The 24,487-nt window shown below is 38.6% G+C and overlaps 1 protein-coding gene across 1 annotated transcript in view; it reads left to right on the forward strand.

Moving 5' to 3' along the window:
• The window catches only part of MTCL3 (MTCL family member 3), a 39,047-nt gene extending 30,449 nt beyond the window's left edge, over nt 1-8,598 (forward strand). Inside the window, exons 6-7 of the mRNA XM_069077444.1 lie at nt 4,966-6,141; nt 7,623-8,598. Of these exons, the coding sequence (XP_068933545.1) occupies nt 4,966-6,141; nt 7,623-7,733 (1,287 nt within the window). The 3' untranslated portion in view covers nt 7,734-8,598. The remainder of the gene's footprint in view (nt 1-4,965; nt 6,142-7,622) is intronic.
• Nucleotides 8,599-24,487: the final 15,889 nt, after the last annotated feature.

The raw sequence follows: 24,487 nt of genomic DNA on the forward strand, positions 1-24,487 counted from the left end.
GAGGGGTGGCCAGGTAGCACAGTGAGTAAAAGCACTGGCTCCAGTGTCGGGATGACCTGGATCAAATCCGGGCTCAGATACTCAGCACCACACCCAGAAATAACTGCTGTGTAACCTTGAGCAAGTTACTTAACCCCGATTGCTTAAAAAAAAAAAAAGACTATGAGAGGAGGAAGAAGAGATAGCAAAGAAGACATAGAAAAAGTTCATAAAGGTAGGACAGTGATGGGCAGCTAGGTGGAGAAGTGTATAGAGTGCAGGGCCTGGAGTCAGAAAGACTCATCTTCCTGGGTTCAAATCTTGTTTCTGACATATACTAACTTCATGACTTGGGACAAGTCATTTAACCTCTATCTGCCTCGTTTTCTTCACATTTAAAAAGGGAAGAATTGGGGCGGCCAGGTAGCACAGCAAGTAAGAACACCGGCCCTAGTGTTGGGATGACCTGGGGATCGAATCCAGGCTCAGATACTTAGCACCACACCCAGAAATAACTGGCCATGTAACCTTGAGCAAGTTACTTAACCCCAATTGCTCAAAAAAAGGGAAGAATCATGTCAGCTACCTCACTGTGCCATAAAGATTAAATGAGAATCTGTTAAAGAACTTTGTAAACCATAAAGTTCTATGGGATTGCGAGCTGTTTTACCATCTTCATTTTTGTTTCTTTTCTTTTTGAAGTATCTATGTATTACCAGACCTTTCTCTGACAGTCTTGGGTAGCTTCCCAATATTAATTTTGGTAAATATTGACAGTTCCCTCCTAATTTCACCTTTTTTGGTAGTTATTACAGAGTAGTAGAAAGGACTTTGGGTATTAAGTCAATAGGATATAAATTCAAATCCCACTACTGATACTTTTACTAGCCATGTACCACTTGGGAAATAATTTAACCTCCTTTAGCCTTAGTTTCCTCATTTATAAAATGGTTATTATAATAATTCCTCTTTCGTGGTTTTGTGAAGATCAAATTGGGTAATAAAGTACTTTGTAAACATTGTTAGTTATTAATGAAGTTATATCAGCATTTCTTTAATCATGACATCCTTTGAGACAGTTTGTATAAATATACAGTATCCTTATTTCCCACAAAGATTGTTTATAATTCTGTTTTTATGGAAAGCTTCCCTGAATGCTTTCCTATTAGATTATTATTTCTTGAGCATACATACATGGCAAAACTTACACTGTTTCCCTTTCTGGTTATGGACCTTCTTTATCTGTTTAAAGAAAAATGCCTTTATTTCCATTTTCTACTTTTCAGAGTTTGATTTCACATTTAATTTTATACTGTTAGAAACTCAGATTAATATGATGCTTTTCTTGAGACTATTAATATGTCATAATTTCTCTTAAACTAAAGTCACAATGCTTCCTCTAGACATGGTTTTAATCCTGAAGATAATGAGCAAATTATTTACCTAAACTTGCTAAATGGAACAACTACAAACTTATTTCAAAAGTTTGGGCCTTCTATTTTCTAGTGTAATATTCTTCAAAAGAAATGTGTTTTCTCCAGTGCTCTGTAGTTTCTGTTAAGCTTCTTTCTTCTGGAGCTTTGAACTGCTACAAATATGTACCTTGGTTTCAGTCCAATCAGATTGGTAACCATGGCCGCCATCTCATAATTTTTTTGCTGAGTAGTGGTTCTCATACCTCACAAAATGGTTTCCACAATAATTCATCTTCAGAAATAGTCCTTGAGTTGTCCTACTCCCCATGCAAAGGCTAGATTGGTTCTCTTGTCTCCTTTCTTCTATTCCCATCTCCTTCTGTGTTCTCTTACAGAGACCAAACTAAAGAAGCTACCATTCCTCATATGGCTTTTCCTTTTCTTCCTCCCCTTCATTTTTAACTTCACTTTCACCATATTGCTCCCAATCACTAGCTTCTTCCTGTCATCATTCCCCTTCAGTTCTCCTCTCTCATGTAGATAATGTTTGCTGCTGCTATGCTTGCTCTGGTAGGTCTGCTCTTCTTTTCTTCCTTAGCGTCTCAGTTTGTCTATTTTGTTGTAGCTTCTCAGTCACCTTACTGTAGTTTACCATATGTAGGGGCCAAAAATGTAGGGTGCCTTGCCAGTATTTGCTACATACACTAACAACTCCCGTAGGTGAAGCCTATTTATTTTTGGCTTTGTACTGGACCTGAAATTTCACCTACTTTGGGAATTCCTGGTGAGAAAACAACCTCTACCAATTTTAGACGTGTCTTGCAATTTGTAGTTCTAGAGAGTGGCCTACTAATGGAGACAAAGGTACACTGGTAAATGTTTAACATCTGGCTTTCTGGGGGAGGGGAGGAAATATAAACCCAAAACCCTGTCAGGTTTAATCTCCTTTATTGACATTTTCTCCAATACTTTCTTAAGTCTAGACAATCAACAAAACAATAAATCAAGCTCTGATTTATAGCAACTGCTGATTTCTGAGGCATAAATGCTCACACTGAAAATCTGTCAGATCTCAAGAACCCATAAAAACTGGATCAAGCATATGTCTGACTGGGATTAAGTGGTTTACCCAGAGACACACAATTTGTGTATAAAAAAGGCAGGGATTGAACCCAGGTCTTCCTGACTCCAAACCCTGCTCTTTGTCTGTTATGGCATACCACCTCTTAAAGCCCGTTTGATATTAAAAAAAAAATACAAACAGGTAGTGAAGGTCAGCATTATATTTCCATTTTCTAGATGAGGTAACTGATTATTATACAACTTTTATTACCTGAGCAATAGTCTGCAGAACATAAAATTAAAAAAAAAAACAACAATAGCAATAGTAGAACTCTCTCTGTGCCAGGGCCATTTGTATCTGAACTCCATAAAAAAAAAAAAAAGAACATGGGAACAGGATGTATAATAATTATACAGAATTTCAGAGCTGGTAGTTATTTCAGTGGCCATCTAGTCCAGTGCACACTTGGGAAAAAATAAATAAAAGCAAACAAACATTCTCTTTAATATGCCCAACAAATCATCATCCAAATTTAGTACAAAGGTCTCCAGTGATGGGGAAGCCATCCCCTGTCAAGTCAGTCCATTCCACTCTGGGATGACTAATTGGTAGGAAATTTTTCCCCAAAAAATTATCTCAGAAATCTCTACGCATTGCTCCTAGTTCTGCCTGCTAAGGCCAAACAAAACAAGCCTAATGCTTCTTCCACAAGAAAACACTTCAAGTACTTGAAGACAACTATCCTATTCCCATGCGGTGATTTCTTCTTTTTCAGTCTTAAAATGCAGAATTCCTTAAACTATTTCTCACATGGCATGAATTTGAGACCCTTCACCATGCTAGTTGCATCCAGTTCATCTTTTTTTAGCATAATAACCAACATTACATAATTAAAATAGCTTGCTTGCATTTATATGGTGCTTTGCAGTTTACCAAGTTCTTTCTTCAAAACAACATCATAAAGTTGATGGTTCAAATATTGCTGTCCCCATTTTATAAATTAGGAAACACAGGCGTAAAAAGAGAATACAGTTAGTCACAGCACCAAGTACATTAAAGAAAGTTTTTTTCTTCAGTCTAGAGAGTTTTTTCCCTTAGTAAGTCTGTGATATATTTCAAGGTGAGATCTATGCTTCCTTGCCCTGCCCTAACCCCTTTCTATCTCTTGAGCTCTATAAGTCCTGTATTTTCAGCTTCTTGCTGTCTATATCCACCTGATTATCCCATTGGTATCTCAAACTCAACGTGCCCAAAACAGAACTCATTATATTTCCCCTTAAACATATACTCCTCCACCTAATTCCCCTTTTTCTATTGAGTGTGTCACCCTTCTTCTCATTATCCAGAATGTTAACCCAGGAATCTACCTTGATTTTTCATTCCCACTCTCCATCCAATCTGATCAGTTGTCTTTTCCATTCCCTTAATCTCTCTCACATCTTCCTTATTCTTTCCACTTATTCTACAACCACCCTAGTTCAGCCCCTCATCACCTCTTGTTTGTATGATTACAATACCATCTGAACTTTGCTCCCTGCATTCAGTCTTTCCCCTCTCAAGTCCATTCTTCATCCAGCTGCAAAAGTGACATTCCTAAAGCACAGATAGATGAATGTCATTCCTCTGCTTAAGAAGTTTCAGTGGCTTCCCATTGCCTTTAGGTGAAAATACAAACTCTTTTGTTTGGCATCTAAGGCACCTGACAGTTTAATGCCACTCTGTCTTTCCTGGCTGATTATATATCAGTTTGCAGTCTAGCTAAATGGAGCATGCCTTCCTGTACATGGCATCCCATCTCCCACCTCTTTGCCTTTGCACAGGCTGTTTTCCATAACAGAAATGCCCTCCCTCCTCATCTCTACCTATTGGAACCTCTCGTTCCCTTCAAGATTCAGAAAAGAGCTATCTCCTCTGAGAGACCTTTCTTGATTTCCCCAGTTGTTAATGCCTCCCATCACTGTGTATTTAGGAAAAAGTATCTTATACTTGTTCATATATGAACATGTTGCATCCCCTAATAGAACATAAGTTTAGAATATAAGAGCAGGACTCTCTTACTTTTGTTTTGGCATCTTCTGTGACAAGCATAGTGCCTGGCACATGTAAGCACGTGATAAATGCTTGCTGATTGATGATATTGGTTGACTTTAACATTTATCTGTTGCTGTAAGCCCCTCCAGCACATTTTAGTTTTGCACAGTTAACAGACAATGATTAGTTAATGTGAATAGCTACAATTTCTGTTTATCATAGTCCTTTCTCTCACTCCACATTCAGGGCTATAGCTTCCCCAAACGTTTATTTGCCAAGTAATTGTGCAGATTTCCTTGGCACACAAACAGCATTTTCCTTCACCTCTCCTCCCCCCACTCCTTCCACATCCCTTGAATCAGAGCCTAGCCATGAGGGAAAGGAAATTAGTTTTGCAGGTGTCTTTTTTTTTGGTTGTTCGTTTTCATGATTTACATAAAAATGATTCCTATTCCTTGCTCTTTTTTTTTAAATGAGGAGGACAGTGAAGATCTGAAATGCCAGCTGCAGTTTGTCAAGGAAGAAGCTGCTCTAATGAGAAAGAAAATGGCAAAGATTGATAAAGAGAAGGACAGGTTTGAACATGAGCTCCAAAAATATAGGTCATTTTATGGAGACCTAGACAGTCCATTACCCAAAGGGGAAGCTGGAGGACCTCCCACAACGAGGGAGGCTGAGCTCAAGCTTCGTCTGAGGCTGGTGGAAGAAGAAGCCAACATCCTGGGGAGGAAAATAGTGGAACTGGAGGTGGAGAACAGAGGCTTGAAAGCTGAACTTGATGATTTGAGAGGAGATGACTTCAATGGGACAGCTAATCCCCTCATGAGGGAGCAGAGTGAATCCCTCTCTGAGTTAAGGCAACACCTGCAGTTGGTGGAAGATGAGACAGAATTGCTCAGAAGGAACTTGGCTGACCTAGAGGAACAAAACAAAAGGATCACAACAGAGCTGAATAAGTACAAGTACAAGTCTGGGGCCCATGACAGCTCAAGGCACCATGACAATGCCAAGACCGAAGCCCTCCAGGAGGAGCTGAAGGCTGCCCGCATGCAAATCAACGAACTCAGTGGCAAGGTCATGCAGCTGCAGTATGAGAACCGAGTACTTATGTCCAACATGCAGCGTTATGACTTGGCTTCCCACCTGGGGATTCGGGGTAGCCCCAGGGACAGCGATGCTGAAAGTGATGCTGGAAAGAAGGAAAGTGATGATGACTCCCGTCCCCCACACCGCAAAAGGGAAGGGCCCATTGGTGGAGAGAGTGACTCAGAGGAGGTCCGGAATATCCGATGCCTCACCCCAACCAGATCCTTCTACCCAACCCCAACCACCTGGCAAAAAAACTTCACAGACCGGCAGCAAATGAAGGACATCCGCTCAGAAGCAGAGCGTCTGGGAAAGACAATAGACCGGCTGATCTCAGACACTAGTACCATCATCACTGAGGCAAGAATTTATGTGGCCAATGGAGATCTGTTTGGACTGATGGATGAGGAAGATGATGGCAGCAGGATCCGGGAGCATGAACTGCTTTACCGGATAAACGCACAGATGAAGGCATTTCGGAAAGAACTCCAGACTTTCATCGACAGGCTAGAAGTTCCAAAGTCCTCAGATGACAGAAGTGCAGATGAGCCATTGTCTGTTAGTCAGGTACAGTTCCTCCTATTGCATCCTAAGTTGATGAAAAAGTCACTCCCACATAGGTGAGGTCTATGTATTTAGTCTGTATTTACAGGTTAGTTGGCTTACTGGCTTCCAAGTGAAGTTTGAGAAAGTCCACCAATTCTTTTGGGGATAATAGCAAATGAGTTTGTTTTTGAAGTACATATAACACACTTAGTCATTTTATGTTCCTCATGCTTGAACTTGATTATTTTCTTAGTAATTGTTTTCTTTACATTTTACTTAAGAATAAAACTTTCAACTCCAAATTTCTTGATATCTTAAAGCCTGGAATTGGTTATTTCCACCTACCTCCTCATGTTTTCCTAGGTGGTACTGTTTTACAAAATGCCTGACCACAGGCTAAGATACATTCGCCAAGAGCCAGGAACATACTCCTTAGTTTCATACTCCTTAGAAGGTAGAACATGAAAATGAAACACACACACACACACACAAAATACATTGGGGGAAATAATATGAGGAAGTTATGTCAATGTCATTTGAACAATTCTGTCCTAGGACAAACTTTGAAGTAGGTAGTGCTAAGAGAGAAACAAGTAGGTTTATCTTGTAGATTACATCAACAGTAAACCAACAGATAAGAAAATAAACTTCAGAAAAAAAAAAAACAAGATATGGCATAACTTTCTGTAAAAGGAAAAACTAGCATCTTCCTTCTCTCCTGGTTTCAGAAAAGGGGCTGATGAAGTACTGTTTAGTTCAAAATACTGACCATTTTAAATTCCCTCTTGTACACAGAGGCCTACATGCCATGTGTATTAACTACACATCAATGTTGAGTATAGAACAGAAAGACAGGCATTGTTATACAAGGCCAGTTACACATGATGTCATTAGTGAAGTCCTTTTTCCCACCTAAGCCATTATACTAAAGTGTTGAAAAGAGATGTGGGATTGATATGCTTCTATCAAGAGATCAGTTAATTATTGACACATGACTCTGGATTACTTTAATGTTTCCAGAGATAGCTAGAAACAACATGACCCTATCTGTTATTTTAAACCTTTTCTGGTGATCTTTCTAGGGCAAACTGGGGAGGAGGGAAAAGGAGGGGGAGTGGATTGAGAAATAACTAGCTTAGTGATGAAACTCAAGAGTTTGAAACTAAAAGCTTAAAATATTCCTCTCCTTTAACATACCAAACATTTGGCTTTGGATTTCCTTGTAGCACAAATTACAGGTACTGTGAACATATGGCTTGACAAAAATGGTCCCCTGGTTGGGGGGGGGGGGTGAAATGTGAGAGAATGCCTCTCACTTCTAAGTGAGAGAAAATAGTGTGTACAATGAATTTTCAGCTAGATACTCTTTGAGAATATAGGCTAAAACTATGGGATTTTCCCCTCCTTTACTAGATACAGTATTAAGTTGTTGGTTATTTGATGATAGTTTTTGGATGATCACTAATTAACTCTTCTGTTTGTCTCTATATTTACCTTCCCAGATGTTCCAGCCTATCATTTTACTTATTCTCATTCTTGTATTATTTTCATCACTTTCTTACACAACAATATTTAAACTTGTCTTTCTTTTTACACTGTTTTTTGTACTGTAAGCCTTTCGTCATTTATTGTTCATTGTAGTATTATTTTCCATTTGTTTCTTTTGTCCACCCTCCAAGATAAGAAGTAACAGAAGTATAGTTTCTGTAGTAGCCAATGCTATAAAAACACTGAAGACTGCTTGTTTCTTAAAAAAAAAAAAAAGACACACATACACACACAGCCAAAGCAACTGATTGATATAAGAATCCTGTCTACAAGAATATTTCAGGTAAGGAAAAGAGTCAGCATAACTTTCTGTGAATCACCTTAATTCTGGATTTCTTCTTTTAAGTCATTTTTCCTGTAGTCTTTCTCAACATTTTGACTGAGCAATTGTTTGAATTCCTCAGCTGATCCATTGTTTAAGATGATAGATCTAAAAAGAAAGTGTGGGAGGCAGAAGTGGAGGAGGCTAATGTGACAATTGTTCTAAATGGCCACATAAATGTAGACAGTCTTTAAAAATGTATATTTGAAAAATTGAAACAACTTTATTGACATTTTCCAACAATGATAATTCATTTTAATATCCAGTCTAACCCTATTATTAAGAGTCTACTATGTGCAAGGCACTTGGGGGGAATAATCCTCTTTACATTATGTCCATTGAGCCTCACAACAGTTCTATGAAGAAGGACGTATTATCCCCACTTTTACAGATTAGAAAAATGAGATTTCAAGAAGTTTTGTGGTTTATCCATAATCACACAGCTCACGAGTATCAGAGGCAGGACTTAAACCCATATCTTCCTGACTCCAGGTCCAGTAATCTATCCACAGTCATTCAAGGAAGCATCCTTGGAAATGGGATGAGTAGACATGGTTTGAACCATGGTGGTACCTAGAAATGGAGATCATGTTCTGTTGTAAAAGAAAGCCAGGTAGTACCTTAGTACATTTAGAAAAGTAGCTATTACTGCAGTACTTCCTTGAACTAGGTCAGACAAATACAACAGCTGCTGTCTTCTCTCACGCCTTGAGCCGTCAGTTCCTAGTCTAGTGTATAAGATATTTTTTCCTGATATATTTAAAGTCCAGTTCTCTGTAACTGACTGATCCCTGCAACAAACCTCCTCTGGAAAAGGAAGATTAACTCTTTAGTAATTTGATTTTGGTTCTCCTAAAAGGTTTGCCACTGATTCCACATTTTAAATTCAATTCAATGAGCATTAACTAAACACAGACTGTGTAACAGACACTAAGCTAGATGCTGGGAATACAACGACAAAAATTTTATACAACGTATAATACTCACTGTATTGTGTGAATAAACCCTCCCTAAGAGACTGGCAGCAGCTTCTGCAACTGAACCTTCAAGCCCTTCTCCAGAGACCTTCTTCCTTCTCTCTTCAGCTCTGGAGGTGGAACATGCTTCCATAAATGACCTTTCTTTATCAGTGAACTTAAACTGGCTTTACCTTTCATTAGTGTTTAGATTGTTAGAATTGGAAGAGGTCATGGCAGTTAAGGGTGTTGTTGTCTTCCTTACTCAGAGGTGTTCTGTCCTCCAGTCATTAGAATGGACAGTTTTTGTTTTCCTTTTTCAAATGTCTTCTTAAATCATCCACCATTTCCAATTCCATTTCCCGGAGTTTAGCTTTCAGCTTGGTCCAATTAACAATTACATCCATCAGCCTCCACCCACTTCTCTACATTCTCATGTTTTTGACTCATACTCCTACTCATTCCCTCAAACAAAGTGGGCCCCTTCTGGTGTCCTCTCACAACTTTATAATATTTCAATTTTTTAGAAAACACATAAGTATTTGCACAGTTTCTACCCATAGTAATAAAAGTCTTTAAATGCATATTCACATTTCCAGTATTTCATAAAATAGAAGTAATTTTCTAACATTTCCTCATGCTCTAACCAATATGGATAGACTTCTGTGGACCAAGTGAGCTAGCATCTCTCTAGTGATTCAATTTTCAGCATTTGCAGATCCAGGAATCTCCAGGAATGTTTCCAGATATTTATTTAAGTTATGAGTTCATTAGAACTAGTGGTAATTTGTCGGGGCTGAATAATCATAGTGAAGTATAAGAATAGTGTGTCTTGGGTCCAAAAGCAAAGAGTACTTAACTGAGTCTTAACAGACTCACCTACCCTAAAAGATGTGAATGCCCTGGAAGTCTATTTTCAGTCCCCAAAATGTACACAACACTGATATTTATAAGCATATCTTCCGTGGATTTTATTTTTTGTCAAAAAGACTTGGGTGTGCATGTGTATAAACATACATATATACATATATTTCATTACTAGAGCCAAAACTGTTTATAAACTTGGAAACAGCATGAATTTTTGATGTTCTTAGTTGCAGTTGTAATTTGTTAGAATGCAGCATCACTTTGTCTTGAGTGTTTCTTTTAGTCAGAGAGCCAAAGGCTACAAACAGATTTATAAGATGTACAACTGAATTGAGACAAGTCCTTTATATACTCAACTCAAGTGGAATTGCTCAGATTTCTTTTTCTACTCTCCTTAATCCCAAACCAAGGTCACAATATACTCTCCAAAACAAATTCTAGCTTGGGGATTCTTGCATATACCCTTGGAATAGTATCTATCCAAAAGTAGCATTTGGCCCTGAAGCTAAAAGAGAATTTCTGGGGACAGAAATTGGCTTAAAATTTTTTTAAATATCATTAGATCTGACTATTCTCATTTTTGTACATACCTGCTAATGGAAAGCTGTTACTAATTTCAAAAGCAATTGTGTTCATATGTGTGTTGAAATTCTTGGCTTGGAGGATGTGACATTGACTTGCAACTGCACATGAATCTTTTGGAATCAGAAATTGGCTGCATTCTTCCTTTTGATTATTTAAAATTTTTTGGATCATGAAGACTGATGGAGGCTAATAGATGGCATAGTGGATAGAGTACCGGAGTAAGGGAGTCTGCATTTCGTTCTTGCTGCAGATGCTAGCTATGTGATACTGGGCAAGTGTCTAAAACTCAGCCTCAATTTCCTTATCTGTAAAATAAGAATAATAATAGTACCTACCTCCTAGGATTCCTGTGAGGATCAAAGTCATGTAATCTATATGCAAAGTTCTTTGCAAATTTTAAAATACTTCAAGTAACATCTTAAAGAGATGTTAACTGTTATTATCATCACTATCACTAAGCTCCAGAAAGAGTCCTTCTCTAATGCCATGTAATGGTGTGGAAAGGCTGGAGAGGCTTTCAGTCCAGAACCAATAACAATCTGCATGTCTGAAGATGAGCCTAGCAACTTGTGAAGAGCTTCATCACTAGATGATTGTGCAATAATGGGTGATGGAACTTTTGAAAATGACAAAAGAATACATAGCAAGTATATGCTCAACCAAAAAGACTTCTTTACATAGTAGAGGGTTGGCTTTCTTAGAGTTAAGAACATACAGTTCAAGGTCTTCTCCTGACATATACTGGCTACAGGACTCTAGATAGTTTGTCAGTGCCTCGGGCACCTACTGAAGACTATAAATTACTAATGCGTTGGCAATGGGTGGGTGGGCATTGGTAGAGGAAATTTATACATAGGCAGTTCCCCACAATGATGAAATCACAGGTCATAACCAAAACATAGCAAACCAAAAAAATTCTCTAGAAAGAAAAGGAAAATGACTTTCCCAGTGGGATCTAGTCATGTGCAGTGAATTGACCACAGTCATACAAATGCAAATATCCATCTAAATGTAAATTCAAAGACTAGGCAGACACAAAGCCAAAGGTATAAATGCATTAAAGGTAAGTACAAGTGCTACTAATGAGAAAATTCATAATTTGAATACAGGTATTCTGATTATAAATCTAGCACTGTATGTTAGAGATCACTAGGAGGCAAACACACACTAGGCTCATGTGACTGTAGATTTATACTAGAAGGGACTTTGCTACTCAGTCACTGTCAATTGTGTCTGACTCTTTGTGACCCCATTTGGGTTTTTTTTGGCAAAGATACTGGAATGGTTTGCCATCTCCTTCAGATGAGGAAACTGAGGCAAACAGTTAAGTGACTTGCACATGGTCACACTACTGTGTGAGGCCAGATTTCATAACTGTCTGAGGCCAGATTAAACTCAGGAAAAGGAGTCTTCTTGACTCCAGGCCCAGCACTCTATACACTGCAACTCTTAGCTGCCCCAACCTAGGTGATATCCTTGAGTCCTCACAGTCATCCCTCTTCCCATCCAATCTATTGCTAAGGCTTGTTGATTTTACCTTGGTAACATCTCTCAAGTAAATCCCCTCTTCCTCTCACCCTGTCACTGCCATTGTGTAGGTCTGCCACACTTTATACCTGGGCTAGTTCTCTCTGAAACCATCACCCCTGCCCTAGCCTTTGTCTCCTTTTTTCCCCATCTGTACCCTCTGGTGAATGAGTTCAACAGTTCTACACTGTTCCCTTGAGTCCCTGATGCCCTTAACATATTGCTGATTGTGCCCTGCCAAGTCTCAGCCTTGGATCACTCCCCATCATCTGCTGTCTTTGCTCTTATTCACATGCAGCTGGATGAAAGTGAAGAAAATTATGCCATTGTTCTGATTGGATCCAGTAGAGATTTATATTACACAACCTCAATTGAGCCCTCACTACTGTTAGGCAATCATTCTACAACTCCCTTTTCAATTCTCTATCCCACTCTTCACAGTAGCTCTTTCAAACTTTTCCATCTGTCCTCAAACCTCCCAAGCAAGGCTCCCTCTCCCCCATCCTTTCAACTAAGAACTTTGACCTCATATTTTAAAGAAGAAATTGATGTCATCTGCCATGAACTGCCTCTTCTCCCCTCCTCTTCCTCTCCCATTACTCAGATGCCTTCTGCCACCATCTCCTCCACCCCATCTCATACAAAGAGGTGGCCCTACTCCTTGTCAAGACACACTCTTCTACCTGCACAAGTGATCCCATTCCATCCTGTCTCCTATAACAAACTGCCCCATCTATCATCCCCACTGCCTCATTTATCTCATTTGAATTATTATCCCCAATTTGCAGATGAGGAAAGTGAGAATGAGGGGCTAAATGACTTGCCCAGGGTCACAAAGCTAGTAAATATCTAAGGCAGGATTCTAATTCAGGTCTTCCTAGCTTCATTGCCAAAACTCATTGGGGAAAAAAGTCATTTTACTGTTTACAGGCTCCTCTACTGCTTAAAAACATGCCTATGTCTCTCCCATATTAAAAAAAAACCCTCACATAATCCTTCCATTCCTACCTTCATCCTGAATCTTTTTTGTCCTTTGTGGCAAAACTCCTTAATAAGGCTATCTATAATAGATGCCTCTACTTCCTCTCCTCTTACTCTCTTCTTAACCTCCTGCAATGCATTTTCTGACCTCATCATTCCACCAGAACTGCTCCCTTCAAAGTTACCAGCAATCTCCTAATTTCCAATCCAGTGGCCTTTTCTCACTCCTCATACTTGACCTCCCAGCAGCCTTTGACATTGTTAATCATCTTCTCCTTGATACCCTCTTCTCTCTAGGTTTTCAGAGCACTCCTCTCTCCTCCAAGTCTTTTGCCCCATCTTCATTCAGGTCATGTGCACTAACTGTGGCTGTCCCACAGGATTGTCCTAGCCTTTCTTCTCTTTTCCCTCCAGACTCCTTCGCTTGGTGAGCTCATCAGCTCCCATGAATTTAATTGTCACCTCAATGCTGATGATTCTCAAAATCACCTATTCACCCCTAACATCTCTGGGCTCTTGAGTCTCACATCTCCAATTGTCTTTCAGATATCTCAAACTGGATATCCAGTAAACATCTTAAACTCAACATACCCAAAATTGAACTCATTGTCTTTCCCCCTAAACCCTAACCTCTCCCAAATTTCCCTATTAATGTCAAGTCACTAAAATCCTGCTGGGTCTCCAAGTTTACAGACTACATGTCATCCTGGTTTCATCACTATCTCTTACCACGCTCCACCCCCTCCCCCCCATATCCAACCTGTTGCCAATCTATTGATTGGTTTCAACTTTGATTAGTTGATTGTTTTCATATTTACAACATCTCTTGAATACTCTACCTTCTCTCCTTTGATACTGATATTACTCTGTGGGCCCTCATTACCTCAGGCCTAGCCTACTGAAAGGGTCTGTTGGTTGGTCTGCTTGCCAACAGTCTCTCTCCACCCCAGTTAACTTCCATTCAGCAACCAAACTAATTTTCCTAATATATAATTCTGACCATGTCACCCTGCCTCCACCTCACACTCAATAAACCCTGGCAGCTCCCTATCATCTCCAGGATCAAATATAAACACCTTGGTTTAGAGTTCAAAGCGTTTTATAACCTAGTCCCCCTTCTCTACCCCTACCTCATCATCATCATCACATCACACACACACACACACACACACACACATCATCATCATCACACACAAACACACACACACACACATGCTCACTTTGATCCAGTGACCTTCTTGATGTTCCATGAATAAGATATTCCATCTTTAAATTCTGAGAATTTTCTGGCTGTCCCCTCTGCCTGGAATGGTCTCCCTCCTCATTTCTGCATTCTGGTTTCTCTGGCTTCCTTCAAGTCTCAGCTAAAATTCCACCTTCTACTGAAAGCCTTTCCCGACCCCCCTTAATTTTAGCACAACCCTTCCAGTCATTATTTCTAAGTCATCCTATACATAGCTTCTTTGTGCATATTCGTGCACTTGTTGTCACCCTCCTTAGATTATGAGCTCTGAGCTCCTTGAAGGCAGGGGCTGTCCTGTGCCTTTCTTTGTCTCCCCAGGGCTTAGCACAGGGCCTGGCAGAGAGTAGGCACTTTATGAATGCTAACCAAATGACTCACTGACTATCCAGTAGCCTGATAACTGGTCTTGCCACAAGTGTCTCCTTACTCAAGTCCATTCTCCACTCAGCTTTCAAAGTGACAGATGTGAACATCTTCCAATTCTCTCCCCTGCCCCACCCCAATTCTAACTGAAATGACTCCCTATTACTTCCAAGATCAAACATAAAATCCTCTGTTCAGCCTTCAATGAACTTTGTAATCTCTCTCTGGAGATATTCTTCAGAGCAGTGGGGAATTTATTCTTCCCCTCTTTTTCGAAGTGGATTTTTCCAACACAACTCCTCAGAATCTCCAGTGACAGCACGTGTGGGTAGCACGTGACTCTGTCACCCAGAGAAACCTGTTCCCATCAAACTCTTCCCACTTGCTGCTGGTGGTGACAACAGCATGCCTGGGAGGAGGAAGTTGCCTCCCTAGCCACCCCCTTTCCTTTCAACTTCTGTTTCTGCCTCCTACTTAATTACATGCTCCTCCCATGTGGCCATTCTAGAATATATCTCTTCCTTAGCTCATGTGATAGATTTAGGGAAAGCAATACTCAAGGATAGTGTTCTAACTAACTTCCTTCCTCCCAAAAAAGGTTCTCCATATTACAGAAATTATTTCTTTCCCCTCTCCTTAATACTATTGGATAAATGCATGAATCTGGAAAATAATGTTACATAAAATCATACATGAGAAATTTCCAGGCTTCCTCCTACTAGGAGAATAATATTCCTGGAAACATTTCTCTTTCTGGAGAAAACCATCAGATAGCACCTTTTAAACTGTGCCATTTAAAAATAGCATCCTAATGAGAAAATCCCCCTTTCTGAAACATATCACACTCGCATGGACTTTGGTACAGAATGCAGGTGATTGGTGATTTGGCTTAGATAAAAGGAATTTGTCTGGTTATTTTTAAGCCTAACTGACTCAAACTCATAAAACAAAGAAAACTTCAGAGCAGGGGCTGGAATGTGAGTTGGCGGGCAGTCCCTAGCCCTCACTTTTATTCAAGGAGTGGAGTGGGATGGGGTTGTTTAAGCAGCTGCCAGCAAACAATGGCATGCCAGCATAGGGCTTAGCTTTAATTCTTCATTTAAAAAAATGTTTATAGCTGTATTCTCCCCAAATTACCCTTCACTTTAGACTCTGGATTCATTTTTTAGACTATATATCCTCATCACATGGCATAAAACTTTTGGTATTTGTTTTTGGGTGGAGAAGCAGAAGGAATAGTGGAGTTGGGTGGAAAGATAAAAAAAATGTTAATGCTAATTACATTTTGGAAGGCTAATAATACAAAAGGCAGATTTGGTATAAATATAGATGCCAATAATCAAGGCTTGGTAAGCTTACTGGCTCTACTGGAAAATACTTTAGGGATTATTGCTTATTCATCTTTGTATGCCCTTCTGGTCATACATAATAATGTCTTGTATATAGTAGATTGTAAGTGTTTAGTAGTAAATAAGTATTTGAGGGAAGGAATGAAGGAAGAAAACAGTACAAGGCAGTGGAACAGAGTACTTGGTTTTGAACCACAGGACAAGTGATCAGATTCTATTATATTATTTATTTGTACCTCAATTCCCTTGTCTGTAAGAAGAAGGGATTGAAGGGATTGGACTAAGTGATCTCTTCCATCTGTAATTCTATGGCAATGAAGAAAGAATGGAAGGTAGGCTACATTAAGTTTAAAAAAAATCCATATTGAGGCTAAATCATGAAACTAACATTCTTTACATGAGCCACTTCTTCCTAAGTAGCATCTTCAGTGACAAGTACCATGACAGGTACAGAAATGGGCCATGCCCTATGAGGAGAAGTATAATAGGAGTATCTGATTGAAGCCTCTTGGTAGAGAATTTTATGATATGCAAATAGCCGATTCCCTGGGTCTGACTGTATGCCTGAGCAATAGTAATAAATGTGTCAATGTTTTAAATAACTCTAAAAGATATTTATAGTTTTTTGATCAGTTGGGGTCCTTTGATTCACAAAAATGAAAGATGTACGAATACAGAAAGACATACCATTTCTGAATAAGGACATTCTCCTTGACAAACAGCTTTAACACTGGATGACTTAAGAAGGAAACCATGGAATCACCTTCTCCAGATAACTTGGGGTATGAGTAGGAGTGGTTTAAAGAATAAAAGAATTATTCTCCTTGAAGGTGGGCAAGAAACCATAGAATTCTCTCCATGGAATGTCATGTGAATATATATATGTTTCTCATCCTCATGACAAACCTGTGAGATAAGTACTATTAATATTCCCATTTTACAGATGAGTTAGCAAGGTAACTTGCTCAGGGTCACAGAGCTAGTAAAGTGTCTGAGGCAATATTCAAACTCAAGTTTTCCTGACTCCAAATATAACACTCTATCCAATGTACCGCCTGACTTCATCCAACTACCATTCCTCTCATAGTCAAAAAATTTGCCTTATAACATTGTTATAGGCCTTTGAATTAATGGTGAAATGCGTCTGCCTTGTTATTATAGAACAATGTGAATGAGGGGTCTTGAGGAATCCATCCACCATGCTTGTACCCAAACTATACCAATGAGTTAGTAGCTGGACCTTTTTTTTCTTCAGAACATTTCAGAGGAGACTATATAACCTATAATGCATTGTGCAGTCTCACAACAATTATAGTCAGAAAATTTTAATTAGTGAGTCCCCTTTCCTTTTATCTAACTAGTCTTTTTTTTCCATTGAAAGCAATTACAAGCTCCATGTTCTCAGTACATATTTAAAGTTTGCCATTCAACTCAGGCTTCTCTTGGCTCTTGTTTTTCCTTAGGACACTTTCCCAAATTTTTCATATTTTGGAATGATTTTATGAATATTTTCTCAGTTCTTCTCATCATATTTCACTGGGGGGAAACCTAGAAGATAGTATATTCTGACATAAAAAACAATGGATGAAAGAAAACCAACTAAATTGTCCAATCAATAGTGTAGTAGCAGTTTAGAAACACATGTAATATTAATTTCTCCTTAACACTTAGCTCTTAAAAAGGTGTCTGAATTTTTTTTCTGCTTTTTTTTGGAGGGGGGAAGGCAGGGCAATTGGAGTTAGGTGACTTTCCGAAGGTCACATGGTTAGTTTTTGTGTTAAGTGTTTGAGGCCTGATTTGAACTCAGGTCCTCCTGACTCCAGGGCTGCTCTTAGCCACCCAAAGGTTTCTGAATTTTAAACCATTTCCTATATTCTACCAATAATTCATACCCCTGTTAAGGGAGAATTCAATAAAGAGGGATAGTTTATCTACCTGCTACTGTTTATACTTTTTAAAGAGAGATCAGAAGAAATTTGTGCATCCTGATTTGATGCAAAATTGTTCAGAAAAATAAATGAGCCTTTTGATTATGACAAAGCATTATTCATTTAGTCCTGTGGGGATGAGAAGCAGTTGAGCATCCTAAAAAGCACATTGCAATGGGAATCAGGGAAACCTGGGTTTTCATCCCAACTCTGCTACCGACTAGTTGTGTGACTTTGGACAAGTCAAAGTTTCCTCATCTATAAAGTGAGGAGGAATAGCAGATGAAACAAATTCCCATCCTTTGGGTAGAGATATGAGGGAACTATAGGTGGAAAATGTTGCATATGATTTTGATTAATTGCTCTTCTCTGTTACAAAAGAGGGTTCAAATAAGGTTAAGGAGAGGTATTTCAGGAAAGGCATTAAAAATACTATTTTAATAAGAGAGTTGTACTGAGTGTGAACTTCAAGTTCCCTCTCAGCTCTAAAGATCAATGATTCTGTGATATTCTGAAGCTTGCCAATTTCAAGCAACGCAAAGCATTCTGGGGGTCATAGCACAAATGCATTGTTACACATGCTTTTTTTTTTTTCAAATTTTTTATTCAAGTGGCTCTCCTTTGTTTAGATTCTAGAGTATGTGAATGCCTTCACAGACAAATTTAGTTGCCTCTTTGGGCACTGAATCCTAGAGACAGAAGACAAAATCATTTAAATGATACTACTGCTTACATCCCTTGGGTTCACATTGAATTGATTGCTCCAATTCTCAGAAATGGAATTGGATCCTTGTATGTCACTATTGTGATAAATATAAATTAAACCTAACTCATAGTGAATTGCCAGAGTCAATTCCTGAGAGTAATTTATGTCCAAAGCTACAGCAGTGTAGAGAAAACAATGTAAAAAATGCTATGCAATATTCAGTCCAGTTCTCCAGCTTGCAGATGGAAGACTTGGCTGTAGGAGACAAGCAAATTTACAAGTGGATGTATTTATATATTCCAATAGGAAGCTCATTTGTTTTAAAGTTTTCAAAGATTAATCAACAAATAATTTTGAATGCTTGGTATATATAAGGCATTGTACCAAGTGCTGTAACTGCTCTTAAAATCCCAAAATAGGAAAAAAAACAGCTCTCTGTATGGGGAAAGTAATCCAGAGACAGTGCTAAGCAATGGAAGTGAAAAGGACAATTCCATATCTCTGGCAGAGTATAGTCGGGAATTGCAAGACATGATTTAATCCTGATTTTACATATGACTTCCGCCAGATCCACTGAAACAACTACTGTTCTTGTTTCTATAGAGAAGAAAACAGAATAAAATTATATAATCCAGATTTGGTTAAGACATCAGAACCTATGTCAGGTCTCAAAAACTAGTATAGTCCTAGGACTTTGTTGAAATATTGGGGAAACATGGAAATCTTTAGGCTGTTCCATCCCTTTCCTGCAGTGACTCGGACCAATATGTATAAATTATGCAGAGGCAGGTTCATAATGGAGAGTGTGAACACACGTGGTTTAAATACCTACTCTCTGGTTTAACAGACTTGAGGTGAAGAGCCTTTGCACCAAGATATTGTGTCCCTATAACTATCTTCAACGTGTATGTAATGGAACACAGCTATTTGTCTGAAGTCATTTAATATTCTCAGGAAGAGTAATGGACTTCAGTCTAATCTTATAGGATGAAGGAGGACAAATGGAGAAAAGTTCGCAGAAGTTTCCCAGGCCAGGAGTTTTGCTGTATATAGCATCTTGATACTACTGGTAAATTATTATTGCTGTTGTTAAACTAATAGTTAACATTTATATGGCTCTTTAAGGTTGGCTAAGCATATATATATATATATATATATACATATATATACATATGTATGTATATATATATGATTCATACAATAGACTTATGAAGTATTTCCTAGTCTTATCCCCATTTTACAGATAAGGTAACTGAGGCTGAGAGAGGTTAAATGACTTGCCCAGGGTCACACAGGTAGTGAATGTCTGTCAAAGTATTTGAAATCAGGTCTCTTAATTCTAACTCAAGCTCTCTAATCACGATGACACCTAGCTGTCTAGTTGTATCCATATCAAAATTATTTAAGTTACTTTTGGAATAAAATGTTACCTCCTTCCTCCTATATGGACACAGCTTCATGTCAGAGCCAGTACTAGAATATACCCATTGGGCACTTACCTAATGAGCTACGGGGTGACCTGCAACTATTTGACTTTTAAAAGGTGGAAAATGATACATTAGTAGCCTAATGCTCCCTAGAAACTGCCTGGTACTTTGAAAATCAGACTGGACTGCTTTTAAGAACTGATCCAACGAAGGCAATCCCATGCAAAAATTATAAAGTAGGCTGTTTTCCATTTGGTCCCTTTAATCTTTTCCTTTCTTCATCATCTTGAAAATCTGACTCCTCCCATTGTGCCATGCTTCCTCATATTTCCCCAGATAGCAAGGACCTGATATTGCCCCTTGTCAGTCCAGAGTCCAACCATTTAAGTGATTTCTCAGGGTTTGCAGAGTCCCAGACTCCAGATAAGGAACATGACCCTTCCTCATCAAAATTTACCTGTCCTATGTTGCTTGACCTAGAAGACTGGTCTGAGATAGCAGAAGTTCAAAATCAGAATGTTTTAGAGTTGTAAGGACTAGCCAATAAAATAATCTAAGTGAAGGTATTAATGGATAATACATAATTTAACTATATTTGTAAATATTTTGTGCTTCCTTAACTGTCTACATGTATGATCATTCTATCCCAGTCCTTTCTCTCACTACTACTACTACTACTACTAACCACACACACACACACACACACAGAGTAAACTATAAGCTTTTTTCATAGGTGTATTCCCTGTGCTTTGTAAGTAGTACAGGCTTAATAACTATCTGGGGGTGTTAAATTGATCCAGGGACTCCTCATGAGACAGTGCAGTAACCTAAAGGAAGGTCATTGCTGAGGGGAGCCAGGCTGGAGGACAAAATACTTGGAGACACCACTCAAATCATACCCTACAGGTGACCACTATATCTAGGTCAAAGGCCAAGCTCTAAATCCAAACCTAGAGAAAGGGAATTTTCTCTCTGTTGGTTCTGTAATACAAATCCAAGGAAATAGGCTGCAGAAACAGGGACTCAGGGCGCCCTCCGGTGGTAGATGACCTTCTCTGTTCATTGAGCAAGTAGAACGTAGTGGATGGATCATCCTTATTTAAATTGCACAAGCTTTCCCAGGTAATGAATTTGGAAATTTTATATTTAGATCTTAGTCACAAAAACTTTTTTAAATCAAGCTAGTTACTATGTAGCCTCCCTTCTCCTTTCCTAAAATGATTTTTTCACTGTTTCTGCAAAGTAAACACAGAGCAACAATATTTGGAGAAAAGAGGATACTTGGAAACTTACCAAAGAGGAAATATTTCTGTCATCTGGAAACATCTGTACAAAAATACCAGATATTAGATATGCTCAGCAAGGAATTATCACAAGTCTTCAAAACTAGAAGTACAGCATTCCTATGAAGTTGGGGATAGATCCATAGCAAAGAAAGAGCATGCTAGCTGAAATATGGAAGTCCATGAATAAAATTGTCATGACCAAATCTATATGTGTCTCCCACAGTTATTTGCACAGAAATGAAGAATAGAGTCTGGTCATCAAATCTCCATTTCTTCTTTCACTTACAGAGTATTCAAGTGACAGAAGACCAAATTTCATCCCACTTGCCTTTGGCATGATCAAATTTTGTGTGATACTATGCCAAAATCCAGGAGAAGGTGGCCAGAATTCCATTCTCTGATTACGTATTTGATACTGGACTGTCACCTCATAGTCATTAGTCATAGAATCACAGAACTTTAGAGTCAACCCATAATGTAGTTTATATAAAGGAAAAAATATTAAATCAGTTGAACCCCTAAAAGGGAGGAAAGTGCCCAGGAAAGTAGGATACAATTTTAGGGCAATGCTGAACAAATGAGATAATATAATTTAAATAATTTAGAAACAGTAAAAACATTCTCTAGATGTGAGATAAGTTCTGGGGTTATGCTTCTGGAATTGGGCGTGATTGTAGGCCTAGAAGTGATTTCAACCATGTCATCTATAAAAGCCCCCAGACAGGGCATGATTTCAAAAGTTTGCATGGCATAAGACAATATTTTTTTGAAGACCATTAATTTTCCACCTACAGACACTTGAAGAACAATACCCATTTTAATAGAATGGTTGTAAACACATGTGGGGAGAAAGGGACTAGAAAAGTGCTTATGTATGGCAAGAAATATGATGCTGTCATGTTATACCATTTAAGTTCTAATATCATCCAAATTAATAGAACCTTGGCTGACCATGAAAGAGGATCCAATAAATAATTTCCTGGTGATGTTTTTGTATCTCCCTCTAGGGTAATGATTAATTACATTCAATCTATAATGCTTCTGAGAAGGTTGTTGCCATAAGTCCTTCATACTTTTCAACTACAACTTTAGATCTTTTCATTTCTGCCTTGTGATCTAGCATTTCTACAACTTGTACTATCCTAATAGGCAGATACATATTTTTCTAAGGACTCCTCACAATATCCACAGGTAGGTTAACACACTATTAGAGGATGAGTAAATGCTCCCCAATAATGAGATCACAGATCCATGGAATCGTTGATGTCCATGTTACCCACTTTACTCAAAAAGGTAAATAAGATAATGATATAAAGCTCTTTATAAGTAGAATGTGGGGGCAGCTAGGTAGCACAGTAAGTAGAGCACCAGCCCTGGAGTCAAGAGGACCTGAGTTCAAATCCGGCCTCAAACACTTAACACAGAAACTAGCTGTGTGACCTTGGGCAAGTCACTTAACCCCAATTGCCCTCCAAAAAAAAAACAAAAAATTAACTAGAATGTAGTACATAAATTTAGAGCATAGCCACTATTTTTTCACTGATGTCCTATTTCAATTCCTTATTGGTGCACGGAGGTGGCTCATGTTTTCTCAAAGACTGTGCCAGTGTAGTTCAAGCCCTGGCATATTGTACCAGTCTAGAGATACATCAAGTAGTGGCCTACACCCAGTAACAGACAGCTAGGTTGATTCTTAGATGGCCTTTCTACAAAGCATCTGTAGCACATGACCAGAAGGCTGGTCACCAAGCAATTAATTTTCTTCAGTTACAGCAGCTCATGAAGGCTAAAACATACAAGGGTGTCAGCACATCCACACCCAAAAATCACATATCCTTGAAGAATGTGAAGGTGTGAAGGCATGTGTTTACAGTGTTTAATAGGAAGGCAATAATTATATATATATATATATATGTGTGTGTGTGTGTATGTATACACACATATGTGTGTGTATATACACACATGTATATATGTATATTTGGTATTGGAAAATTTATATATGTATATATGTGTGTATACATATATATAATTAATACCTTCCTATTAAACAGATAAGATAGTTGAGGCAATTTAGGAATTGGAAGGCATCTCAACAGTTCATCTAATACAACCCTTTATCACTTTATAGATAAGGTACTTGAAGCCCAGATAGGTTAGGGTAGCTTGTAAAAGGTCACATAGCTAGTTAATGGAAGATGTAGGATGAGAACCCAGGTCTCCTGACTCTCTGTCCAGAGACCTTCTCATTCCACCACACCTGCCTAATATTTGGTGGATTCAAACTACAAAGCTCAACCTTACTGTTTCATAATCATCCCTTAGGTCTTATTGTTTTCTAATTGGGAGCCTTGAGTTCTAATCTAAGATTTGCTACCAACTAGATGTATAACTTTGAGTAAATGAACTTAAGCTTTCTGAACTTCAGCTTTCTCACATGAAAAATAAAAGGTTGATTGGGGGGGGGCAGCGTGTTAATGATCTTTAAGGTCCATTCTAGTTAGGAAATTCTGTAATCCTATGGATTGGTGCTGTCCCTCACGATCCTCTCACTCTTTGACTTTCCCCAGTGGTGACAACTTTCTGTAATTAAAGGGCTCTTTCTTGGATTTCTGGTTTAATAAATGCCATGGCAGTATCTTTGACTTTTAGACTAAATATAAGGCCAATAAATTATGGGCAGTGTGGTGTGGAGGAGAGAGCTGGTCTGAGAGTCAGAAAGACATGGGTTCAAGTCCTCTCTCTAACATACTGACTATATGACCCTTATGCAAGTCATTTGACCTCTAAGAGTCTCAGACAGTTTTGTAAGACTACGATTAGCTGAGGAGGTTCTCAATCTGCATTGGTAGAGGTGGTTTCCTCACCTGGTAGTTCACTACAACAATAAAATCAGGTCTGGCTCCCCCCCCCCCCGCAAAAAAAAGTATATCATGGTCAATAAAAGTCATAATCTTCCCTACATCCTAAAAAAGCAGTTCTAGTAAATTTAGTGACTTACGAGGTACAAAAATGTCCTAAGCTATTCTTATTTATGTGTAATATTTTTCCATTAGAATTTGAACCTTTCTGACACCTGCTTTAAAATGTTAAATAGCAATGGAAAGGTCAGGATATCATTATAGGGTATGATATTGTGTTATCCTTGGTTCGTAAAAACATCTTTCATTTTATTTATATTTCTGTAAGAACTCCAAGCACTTGTCTTAAGATGTTGTTCTTGTTTTTCCTGAAAGGGTTTAAAAATACACTGAGAAACTATCTGCCCCAAGAGTCTTGTCA

This window comes from Petaurus breviceps, unplaced genomic scaffold (assembly GCF_028583685.1).
Source record: "Petaurus breviceps papuanus isolate PSGF00001 unplaced genomic scaffold, PetGlider_PUasm1.0 90977, whole genome shotgun sequence".
Classification (NCBI taxonomy): domain Eukaryota; kingdom Metazoa; phylum Chordata; class Mammalia; order Diprotodontia; family Petauridae; genus Petaurus; species Petaurus breviceps.